This window comes from Stomoxys calcitrans, chromosome 2, assembly GCF_963082655.1.
Source record: "Stomoxys calcitrans chromosome 2, idStoCalc2.1, whole genome shotgun sequence".
Taxonomy (NCBI): domain Eukaryota; kingdom Metazoa; phylum Arthropoda; class Insecta; order Diptera; family Muscidae; genus Stomoxys; species Stomoxys calcitrans.
This window is the reverse complement of record NC_081553.1, coordinates 5167343-5180036: the sequence shown is the minus strand read 5'-3', so window position 1 is coordinate 5180036 and position 12694 is coordinate 5167343. Positions and strand designations below refer to the sequence as shown.

General features: G+C 38.1%; 1 protein-coding gene across 3 annotated transcripts in view; it reads left to right on the top strand.

Moving 5' to 3' along the window:
* Positions 1 to 2930: 2930 nt before the first annotated feature.
* LOC106080432 (papilin) overlaps positions 2931 to 12694 on the top strand; it is an 82263-nt gene continuing 72499 nt past the window's right edge. For 2 of the 3 annotated variants that reach the window (XM_013241825.2, XM_013241823.2), the window contains exon 1: positions 2931 to 3290. In XM_013241825.2, the coding sequence (XP_013097279.2) occupies positions 3268 to 3290 (23 nt within the window). In that variant the 5' untranslated portion in view covers positions 2931 to 3267. The remainder of the gene's footprint in view (positions 3291 to 12694) is intronic. The other variant, XM_013241820.2, reaches the window with a different exon arrangement.

Here is a 12694-nt window from a genome sequence, read left to right as displayed (position 1 = left end):
ATATCCAGTTCTGGGCACTCCCCCGAACTGGACACGTAATCGATTATGGTAATTTGGGGTTCAAAAGAAGGTGCTTGAAAATAGAGAGCGAATTTGACATCCACATCCGAGTCGAAATATCTGAGGGGCTATGCCACCCTCAAAAGTTCTCCAAATTTTTACCTACCATGGAAATATGGGGTTACAATTAAAGGTATTTGGGAATAGAATATAAATCCAAGAACAAATTTTATAGCCAAGAGTCTAAGGCCAAGAGTCTTAGGCCCAAAATCGGAACGGCGTGCAGCTTTGGGGAAAAGTTTTTATATGGCTGCCATACCATTTTTTAAATGGCACAAGTACCTTACAAATGTCGCCAGCATTAGGAGGGGCTAACCCCGCAGAAAATTTCTTTTGCATGTTCCCGCCAGGATTTGAACCCATATGGCGTCTTGACCTTGACCGCTATGGTAGCCACCCATACCGATATATGTAAACACCTCACCCCCATATAAACCGATCCGCCGATTTAGGGTCTTTGGCCATAAAAGCCACGTTTATTATCTGATTTTGCTGAAATTTGGAAGGGAGTTGTGTTAGGCCCTTCGATATCCATCTCTGATATGGCCTAGATCGGTCTAGATTTGGATATAGCTGCCATATAGACCGATCCTCCGATTTAGGGTCTTAGGCCAATAAAAGCCATCCGATTTTGCTCAAATTTGGGATAGTGAGTTGTGTTAGACCTTTCGACATCTTTCTTCAATTTGGCTCAGATCGGTCCAGATTTGGATATAGCAGTCATATAGACCGATCTCTCGATTTAAGGTTTTGAGCCCATAAAAGGCGCATTTATTTTGCCGAAATTTGGAACAGTGAGTTGTGTTAGGCTCTTCGACATTTTTCTGCAACTTGGCCCAAATCGGTCCAGATTTGGATATAACTGCCATAAAGACCGATATCTTGATTTAAAGTCTTGGCCGCATGAAAGGCACCGATTTCACTGAAATTTGACACAGTGACTTGTGTTAGGCTTTTCGACATCCGTGTCGTATATGGTTCAGATCAGTTTATTTTTAGATATAGCTACTAAAATGATAAATATTTTGTTATACACAATTGAAGAATAACCTGTACTTATTAGTATTTGGTCCAAATCGGAACATATTTCGATATAGCTGCTATAGGGCATAAGGTATGCATTTCCACCGGATTTTGTCGAAAAGTGGTTTACATATATACCCGAGGTGGTGGGTATTCAAAATTTGGCCCGGCCGAACTTAACGTATTTTTACTTGTTTTTAAAGACAAAATTTTTTTTACTACAAAGTTTTATTGAAATTTTTTTTTTTTTTTATTGAAGGACTAATTTTAAGAAAACTCTCACAGCGATAGCGTGGGTGCTGGGTACAAAAAACAACTCGAGATATGTATTATGATGTTAAAAATTGTATGTTAGGTATTACATCAATAGTTCCGTGCACAGAGGACAATGCAGCTAATGATATTTAATAAAAAATTTCCGAATAAAAATTGTAAAAATCTTTAATTAAAATTATTTAAACTTCATGATAACCTCTTCTTTAGATTCTCAATATGTGGCCATTGAGAAATGGTACTAACATGTACCCGTACGCGATGACTACTTGTGCGTTATAATGAACAACAAGCGAAGACAAGACAACATCTTTCGGGCCAAGACCGAAACGAAAAGAGTCAACAAGTGATCGTGTGAATTTTTCGCAAACAACCGACCTTCTGCCTCTCTTTGCTGGTGGTGATGGCGATGGTAGCTGGGTTAAGCTGCATGAAGCATGAATGAATTAATGCTGGCTCCTTGCTTGGGCTCGATGGCATTTTGGTTGAATGTTGGATGCGTCTGCTGCCGCGCTGTGGTATGACGATGGACGACGATGCCCCATGCTCCATCATCCACAACGTTTGTGCTGTTTATTCGTTGTCTATTGGCCGATGCTTTGCAAGATCAGACAAAATTGCCAAGATTATTTGCAAAATATTTGCAGTTGCTTAGTCGGTTAGTCAGTCAGTTGATCTCCAGAGGGTCTGTGTGGTAGAAGTCACAAAATGTGTTAGACTTTTAAAGTGGGATTTTTGTTGTGTATACGGTAATCTATAATTATATCAAACATGAGGGAGTACATGCCAAAAGTATATTTAGCAATGCCTTTGGAAATTCAAATTGGAATGCAACGTACGAATACAGCCAGATATCAAATAAACAGTGAAACTTATCACTCGTTAATTGCTATGTTTAGAACACAAGCTACAAGCTTCCATAAAATGATTAACGTTATCCTAATTCCAATTCAAGCTATAGCTGCTTAAAGGGGGTATGGGCGCCGATAAGAATTTTTATAGCAAAAAAAAAAAAAAAACGAGCAGTCGGTGTATCAGCATTCATATCCGCTCTTCGTTTTGTAGTAGTTTTGTTAAAAAACTGCCAATGAAATCCAATAGTAAAACTATTTACACTAAATTTGTCTAAGTTTGGTTATAGTTTTTGCCGACACTGTACGGCGAGCACACTCCTTGAAAAGCGGAAGTGACATTTGTGGGAGTGTGAATATTTTAAGGCTCCTATGTTCTAATTTACGAACTTGCCTGCGGTCGTCGCATTTGTTCGTACTTCAACGAACAAGCGCACAGAGAAGTAGCAAGTCACTGATTGATCGATCTATGGAACAAAAATCTCACTCGCTCCACATAGTGTTGGCGCTTTTGCTGCTTCTGTTTGATCCACTGGCCGCTGGGATACCACCAACACCACCATCATTACCAAACACGTGTGTGTTCGTTTGAATGTGGTTGATTCTTGGGCACCGACGCCACTTCTGCCACCACATAAACTGCTGCTACGCTTGTCGATCGCGTTGCGCCTTTTTGCTGGGGAGCAGTGACGAGCTTCATTTACAGTGCACATAGGCTGGTATGGTCAGTTGCTGGCTGACACTCTTTCACAACGGTTGTGTTGTTCGTTCGTTGATCATTCAATAAGGAATGCCAATTCTGACAGTCTGCTCCAGAATTGAAAGAAAAAATAAAACGCGCGGTCCTGCGGGATAAATGAAAATAACTATCCACAAATAAGGATAATAAGATAAACAAAAAATAAAAGAAAAACATACAAATTATCTCAATGAGCATTGACAAGTATTGACAAGTGATAAATTCAATCAATTATTGCTTAAGTGACACACAGTTCAAGTGGAAGGCAATTAACATTAAGACAAAAGGATATTGTGCTGTAGCTTAACATCTTCATCAAATATGGATTTATCAAGGCGGTCTCGGTAAGCAGCAAATCAATTAAGACAATACCATACAGAGAGAAAAAAGGACCTCTGATGAAATCAATTACAAAAAAAAACCCAATGAACAATTACAAAAAATTATTATAAGCGGAACCGGAAGTTGTGAAAATATACATACCTAGAAAATCAAAGTGATAAGTGTATAAAAGGTCGAATGAAGAATCCTTACTGTATGTGCATTTATAAAAAATATCAATTTTAAAAGAAGGTTTAAAATGATGAACACCACATACTCTGAAAAGTTTGTTCTCTTCAACAAGGTGTACAATTATAATAAATCTATGTTATGTACAAAAATATATTTCACAATATTTTGGACCAATCAACCGCAATCTGTGACATTTGAAATCTATTTCAATGGGAAATATGCTGTGTCTTACTTTCATTGCCTGAAACTTCGCCATGGATTTTATTAAAGATTTAGATTGAACAACGAATTTTAGTTTAAAAAGGACTCTTAGTAAATATAGGTGATAAGCCAGTTGTGATACATCAAGCTATGGTCCCTTATGAAATTTATATGATGTGGAATTCCAAAGCGATCCAAGTTACTGCGAAATGTGAAATAAAATGTCTCGGCAGAACGAATTTATTTACAAATATACATGATGTAGACAATATTGAATGCAGTTATTAAGATCAACATTGAACGCATCATTTGATAATTGAGATCACAAATTTTACTACTTTGAACTCAAGAAGTAATATTCGAATTATAGTTTATATCTATATGTTGGTCAATAGAACTAGCTGGCCTGATGTACTTCGCTATTTAAATATTTTTAAGCTGCTGCTTAGAGGATCCAGAGTTACAGGCCAACGGGTCCTTCTCGGTATCATTTGATATTATTTGTTATCTACCTTCAAATCCATGTTTCATAAGTGAAATTTCGATTACATATATTAAAATGTCCGATATAAGATTCCAAATACTTATTGGGGAATCGATATTGGTGTAATCGGTCCACATGTATATTTAGGTGCTTCTGGAAGATAATTGACCCCAAATTTGATTGCCAGATTCTTACATTACTCCCGAAAACCTTTTACTTATCATATTGTTCCTATCGATCTGCTTTTAGATTTGGAATTGTTTTAGAGGTAAAATTATCTCAATCACTAAGCAGGAACTAAGCTTGAAATATAAGATTCACACTTTTCTCAATAATACCTTTTAGTCGAGTTACATATAGGACTCGTCAACCATAAAGTTCCATTTGGGTGTTTTTTGGGGATGTGGCGTAAGCCATATTACTTGAGATTTATATCTTTAGATTACCATTTCCACAGGGCTAGAATGAAATTTCACCTGCATTTTCACACTTTTCTCCGAAATGTGATTTTTTCAAAACAGATATTTTCGATCACTAATGAGGACCATACTTCAAGTCTACCTTGCCGAAGTTTACCCAAGCAGCTACTGCGGTACAGGCTATTATAACTTTGTACATTTGTTTGCAATACTATGAAGAGGAAGAGCTAGATCCATTGTAAAGTACATCGATCGACTTTTCATGAACTCTGGAGATCATTTTCTCTGACTGCTTCCAAATTTTGGACAAAACACTTTCTTGGCCCAAGGACGAATACAATTGATTTAATTACGTTTTAGATTTAGATACAGCTTTTACCGACATATAGTATGCCATATGTGCTATCAAGACAGCAATAGCCACAATTTTAGTGCAATCTTTATACCCAAATGATACTTAGTCTTGTACATGCAAGTATGACTGCGGTGAGACCCCTGTTGACGGTAGCTATAGAGGTTAAAACATAATCGCGAGTACCGCTGAGTTGAATATAGAGTTGTATTCTAAATTGACTGCGGTGATCTTAGAACGAAGGGTAATAACACATTGAAACACGTGACTCAAAACTTTTTGCAACCTTTCCATTTCAGTTATAAAAGCGTAAACATTATTATGAGATATATATTGGAGAAGTATTTTTGGAAGAGTTAGATATTCAAGTAATTATTTATGATATTTTGAAATTTTTCCGAATGTTGAGTTCTGCGCTAAGCTCGGATATATACTAACGCAGCTGTAGAACATGCTCCATCTAAATCTATCGTTGGCCAAAGCCTTGGCCTATTTCCATGTATGGGTTGATTCAAAGCGTATCTATGTGTTTTCGGGCGTCCCCTACTTCGCTCTCCTTGCGGTTTCCAGTCTAGAACATTTCTCGCTGTATCATCGTGCGGTCGACGAAGGATATGAGCCAATCAAGTCTATTTTCTCTTTCAGATTTCTACATCGACATTTATGAAGTATTTGTCGCTGGTATCGATTAATAACAACTTGGATCTTGCGGGTTGTCTCTTACGTCAAGCTCCAAGATTTCACTCTACTGTTGAAGTTTCTGACTTTTCTATTATGTGAGATGTCGCTGCATCTCCAAACTTTGTTGAGTTTAAGAAATACGCTTCTAGCCTTGTTGATACGTACCCGTATGTCTGCTTCCGATCCTTCGTCCTTTGTTATTTTGCTGCCAAGATAGGAAAAGTTGTCAACGTCTTCAATGACATGATCGTTTATAGTGAGCGGCGTCAAATTTGATATTCCTAATACTCATCAATTTGGCCTTTGCTATGTTGATCTTCAGGCCCACGTTGACAGCTTTTCATTCGATCCTTCTATTTTCGCCTTTATGTGCTCAAAGCGATGCACATAGACAGCATATGTCATCCGCGTATTCTATGTCTTCAAGGAAGTCGTTAATGCTCCAGGAAGGAGACTTTGCGGTTAGTAATCCTCTTCCAGTTTTTACACTGGGTAAGTTTACCCTTTTTTGAGACTTTCACCGTGAGCCATTTCTTCTATTCCAAGGGCACAGCGTTTGTATCACAGGCCTCTCTTATTATTGTGGTTATCGCTTAAGCCATGGTGTGTGCCACATACCGCAACAGTTCAGCAGGTATGTTGTCAGGGCCGGCTGATTTGCCGTTTTTGAGCGAGATCCGAACGCCTTCAATTTCTTCGCAGGTGGGTGGGGCTGTAGATATATCCCTGCGTGGGTTTCGGCGCACAGGGGGATTAGGTTGGAGCTTGAGTCATCGGTTGCTGATCTTTCAGAACTGAAGAAACCGCGCCATCGCTCTAATTGCTGTTCGGGCGTGGTTAATTCTACTCCTTCCTCATCTTTTATTATTGCCATTGGCCCTATATTTCTGTCGCTCATTTATTTTATTGACTCGTAAACATTACGCATGTTTCCGATATTAGCTACATTTTCGGCTTGCTCTGCCATCATTATTCTTGGTTGAGACGTGCTTAACGGTGCCGAATTTTGTTGGTACATCCGTGGTCTACGACGGAAATGTTTTCGTGTCCATGGCTGCAAAGTAACATCCTCTAGTAAGTCGCACATACTTTGACGCCAGGCATGATGAAGACGATTGGAGGGTGGCCATCAGCAGTCACTTGAAATGACAATTAATTCGGCTGCCCGTTCGTAGGGTCAAATTCTTGTACGTGCACTTGGTAAAGTAAATACAATCATTTTGGGAGTTTACGAAATTATCAGATGGGAAAATTTTCTCTTTAGCGAACACGACCTTTGCAAATTTAGCACGTTCGCGCAAGCACAACAACTGCTTTGCTCTTTCGAGTCTAACTTTTGTTCAGCTTTGTTGTATGATCGTGTACCTTTTGGAATTTGTGAGGCTTTGTTTTGAGCTCGTTTTGCGTACATTCACTGAATATTTTCAGATCTTTGCTCATTATATGTCGTTTGGTAACGCTTCTAGCATCATTGTAACGATTTACGATTCGAAAACATTTCGTCCACTTTGAGGTATTTGAGTTCGCCAACAGTAGTCGGTTTTAATTTTCAGCCAATTATAACGCAATTTCACTATTACTCTTGAACTTATATCACAAATAATCTTCTTTTTAAATAAACTCACAAGCAAATGGTCTTGTTGGCTTGTAAACATTGTAATGAAAAGTCAGTAAGAAAATATCATCCCTTTTGAAAGTTGATTACAAGTAAAAGCGTGCTATGTTCGACCGGGTCGAATCTTATATACCTTCCACCATGCCATGGATCGCATTTGTCGTGTTCTCTTCCTGGTGTCTGATTTTAGGCAAACAAACGGATAAAATAAAAGAATTTCTATGCTATTGGAGCTATATCAAGTTATGGTCCGATTCGGACCATAATGTAGTGAATATTGGAGACCACAGTTGAAGTCATTGTGTAAAATTACAGCCAAATCGAATAAGGATTTCGCCCTTTAGGCGCTCATAAAGTAAAATAGGGAGATCGTTTTATAGGGGAGTTGTATTAGGTTATAGACCGATTCAGACCATACTTGACACGTATATTGAAGGGTTATAGAAGTCAAGATTCAAGATCGGTTTATATGGCAGCTATATCAGTTTATGAACCGATTGGAACCATACTTGGTACAGTTGTTGGAAGTCATGACGAAACACGTCGTACAAAATCTCAGCCAAATCCGATAGGAATTGCGCCCTCTAAAGGCTCAAGTAGTCAAGATCCAGATCGGTTTACATGACAGCTATATCAGGTTATGCATCGATTTCACCCGTACTTGGCACACTTGTTGGAAATCATAAAAAAACACCTCAAGGAAGATTTCAGCCAAATCGGATAAAAATTGCCCCAAGTAGTGGCTCAAGAAGTCAAGATCCAAGTTCGGTTTATCTGGCAGCTATATCAGGTTATGAACTGATTAGAACCATACTTGGTTGGAAGTCATGACAAAACACGTCGTGCAAAATTTCAGCCAAATCGGATAGGAAGTGCGCCCTCTTAATGCTCAAGAAGTCAAGACCCCAGATCAAAGATCCGTTTATATGGCAGCTACATCAAAAGATGAAATGAAAAGATGATGAATTTCAAGCGGCTAGATTAACTCCTTCGAAATTAGCGTGCTTTCGACAGACAGACGGACGGACATGGCTAGATCGACATAAAATGTCATGACGATCAAGAATGTATATACATTATGGGGTCTGAGGCGAATATTTCGAGGAGTTACAAAAGAATGACGAAATTTGTACACCCCCTTCCTATGGTGGAGGGAATAAAAATTAGTTTTTAACAATAGTATTTAATTCTTAAAAAGGTCATTAACACGGCATAATTATTAGTTGTTAGTAATCATACATTTCTTCGGTGGCCCATGATCTTATATATATCTGTAGTTCCTAGAAATGGTCTATGTATTCAACAAGACCACTGTAAAAGAAAAACAATGATATTAAAACAAAAAACAACATTACATTGCATACAATTTATATTATTATCATTTTAAGCAATGTTACATATAAAATAGTATTTCAGCTTCTGTGTCAGTAAGAAGTTTCTTTAATGTGGGTTAAAATGCAAGACTGAGATAAAGAGAAAAATAAAGGAATACACGAAGAAGTTTCTATATGAAACTATTAGGAAGCAATTGAAAACTGAAAATTTGGAATTAGTCACAGTTTTTATACAAAATAAATATTAAATAATAGACTTTGTGATAATTTAAAATTTAGGTCTAGAGCTTAGGTGTATTGAGTTTGAAGTGTTCGAATTATGATGCTCGGCCATACTTGGCCAGATTCTTGTGTCAAGAATAGTTCGAATAGTTACATACCTTGATACAGTTACAAGAATGTGAAATTCCTAAAATTTTGCACGATCACATCTACTACGACTTTTACATCCACCTCAAGTAAAAAAATGGAAATTTTGCTAATGAACATACCATTAGGAACAGGTTCAAACATCTCACATATCAATGAGTGCAGTCCGATTCAAGTTTAAGCTTAATGATAAGGGGCCTCCTTTTTATAGCCTCTTTGGAGAGAAGTTTTACATGGCATAGTACCTCACAAATGTTGCTATCATTGGGAGGGGAAAACCAACGCTGAAAATTTTTTCTGATGGCCTCGCCAGGATTCGAAACCAGGCGTTCAGCGTCATAGGCGGACATGCTAACCTCTGCGCTACTGGGGCTTACCACCTCACCACCTCAAGTATGTCCTGAATAAGATGTGACTAAAATTTTTAAGCATTTGGCTAGTTAGTGCGTTTCTTGTACCGATAATGGCTAAATAAAACGTTTCGAGGTAAAACTATCAACAGTTGGGCACATCTTTTAACTATCCACCATAATTTGAAACATTTTTCAGTTAGTCACTCTTATTTGCTTTAAAAGCTAGTTTTTTTTTTCTCAAGAAGTCGTTTACCATTAAACTTATAAAATAAATCTCTCATAAAAGATTCCAAACTGCAATATTTTGTTTTTGGCTGTGTTTTAATTTATGACCATCTTCATCTCGTTTGTGGACTTATCCCCGACACGAGTGTAATAAATTCTTTATAATTCTTCTTTGCCGGCCGCTTCTTTCTTGGCTTTTGGATTTTTTATTTGGGATTGTTTTGTCTGTGTAGTGTTGCAATTACTTGACCTAAGTTAACGAACTGAATATGACGACGATGAGGCACAGACGGTGAGGTACCATTACTAGAGTGTACCTCCCTCTGTTACAATGAGGGGCAACACAAAGAGAATTACGACATACAGGCATACAAAAGCCGGCAACCGAAATGGCCCAAACAAAAGTAAACGCTAATATTCTTGCCTTGCGGCTTCATTTCAGATTCGTCGTAGTGTTATGGTTTATTATGAGGTAGGACATGTGGTGCGATCATTGTGTGACCGCCATCACCGCCGCAGTCTGTCTGACTTGTAGTGCCAATGTCTGACCAGAATAAAAAAGCAAACAAATAAGCCGAACACTGTGTCCATTGCTGTGGGCCACACATTCCCATATTTGTATGTATGCCCTCTACATAAGAAGAACAGACTGAGATGGGAGCATATGTGAATCTTTATGACAATTAAAATATGTTTACATTACAGTCCATGGCAAGTGCATATATGTTTTGGGTTGAGAAAGATTTTCATCATAGGTGGTATTCACTAAAGATGCAGTTAAAGGATATAATTTCGACGAATGTCATTAAGTTTTAAAGTGTTTAACATATGACGAAATGGAAAATAAATCAAGTCAGTTTGTTGCTTCTTATTGATTGATCAGAACCGACAAAAATAAAATATTGGGTTGCCCAAAAAGTAATTGCGGATTTTTTAAAAGAAAGTAAATGCATTTTTAATAAAGCTTCGAATGAACTTTAATCAAATATACTTTTTTACACTTTTTTTCTAAAGAAAGCTAAAAGTAACAGCTGCTAACTGACAGAAGAAAGAATGCAATTACAGAGTCACAAGCTGTAAAAAAATTTGTCAACGCCGACTATATGAAAAATCCGCAATTACTTTTTGGGCAACCCAATAGTTTAAGCCGACACATGGTTGCGAATCATAACCAAAGCTTAACGGGGAGAAAATTTCACGCGTAGCATTCTATAATCTTTAACAAATGGCATTGATTGATATAGCCCCTATATAACCATTCTCCAGTTTAAGTATCCTAAACAAGATTTAACGTCTTCGAGATCAATACTCGTATATGTGTTTACTTCATTTCACTGCAATATGTACCATAAGATTACATATATACGTTCCGATGTTAACCTTCAAAGCTTCAGGTATTAACATTGTAAGCTACATCCATAAAATGTTGTATGGGTTGATCGGATAACAGAATGCTCTATCTTATATATAAAATTCAACTTGTGTTTGTTTGTTCCGTATAGACTCATAAACGGCTGAACCGGTTACCTTGAATTTTCACAGATTGTGTAGGTTGGTCTGGAAGGAAACATAGGCTATATAATTTTTTGAAATCGGAAATACCCTAAAAGTACTACCCAAAAATTAAAGTGACCCGATCGGGACAGTATGGGATTCAAATGAAAGGTATTCAAAAGTACAGTTCGAATTTCATAATAAATGGTAGGTTCAAGTACCTGGGGGGCCGCCCCAGCCCCAAAACCCCTTATAATAGGTTTATTTGATGATCATGACAATATGGGACCCAAATGAAAGGTATTCGGGAGTAGGTAACGAATCTGGCATACAAATTCATGTCGAAGTATAGGGGGTCATCCCACCCCCACAAAAACGTTAACAAGGGCACTTTAGCCATTCACGAATATATGGGACTTGGTTTGTTTGTTCCGTATAGACTGAAAAACGGCTGAACCGATTATCTCGAAATTTTCTCATTTTGTGTAGGTTGGGCTGGAAGGAAACATAGGCTATATAATTTTTCGGTATCGAAAGGGGGGCGGATCCTCCCCCTTATGCCAAAAACATAACCCAAAATCAAAAGTGGACCGATCGCGACAATATAGGTATCAAATGAAAGGTATTGGAGAGTAGAATACGAAAATGGCCTTAAAATTTGAGTCTAAGTACCCAAGGGGCCGCCCCAAACAGACATATTGGACGTTCATTTAAATATAGGGTAAAATGAAAGGTATTCGGGGGTAGATTTCAAATCTGGCATACAAAATCAGATCGAAGTATAGTGGGCCACGCCACCTCTCAAAAACGCCATTAGACCCATTATGACTATATGATACTTTGCTGAACCGATTTTTTTTAAGTTTTCATAGATTGTGTACGTTTGTCTGGAATGAAACATAGGCTATATAATTTTTTAGATATAGGGTGGAGGCGAACCTTCCCCTTACCCCAAAAACGCCATCTATATCCGAAAGTGGTCCGATGGGCACAATATGGGTATCAAATGAAAGGTATTGGAGACCAGAAAACGAATATGGTATAAAAATTTGGGTCTAAGTACCCAGCAGCCCCCCCCAACCCCAAAACATCTCTCAACAGATATATTCGAAGTTCATGTCAATATGGAATTCAAATGAAAAGTATTAATCAGTAGATTACAAATGTGGCATAAAATATTAGGTCCAAGTAATGGGAGGTCGCCCACCCCCAAATGGGCATATTAGCGAACCATGGCTATATGGGACTCACATGAAAGGTATTAGGGTGTAGATTACGAAAACGACATTAACATTTGCGTTCAAGTCTAGGTAGCGATTTTCCTTCAAAGATACGGCAAATGGGTTATTTGACCCATTATGACAATATGGGACTCAAATGAAAGGTATTTGAGAGTAGAAACCGAATTTGATATCCAATTTTGGAGCCAAGTGTTTTGGGGTACGCCCTAAAGCACCCCATTTTCGTTGGGAATAAAGAACGAATTTGATATATATTTTCAGTGCAAAGTGCCGATGGTCGCCCCAGCCTCAAAACACCCTTCCGAGTTCGAACGGCGTTCCGCAGTGCGACACCTCTTTGGGGAAAAAATTTTAAATGCCCATGCACGGCTTGTACCTCTCAAATGTCGCCGACATCAAGAGGGGATAAACGCCTTTTGTCCGATGTTCTCGCCAGGATTCGAACGCGTTCAGCGTCATAGCCTACA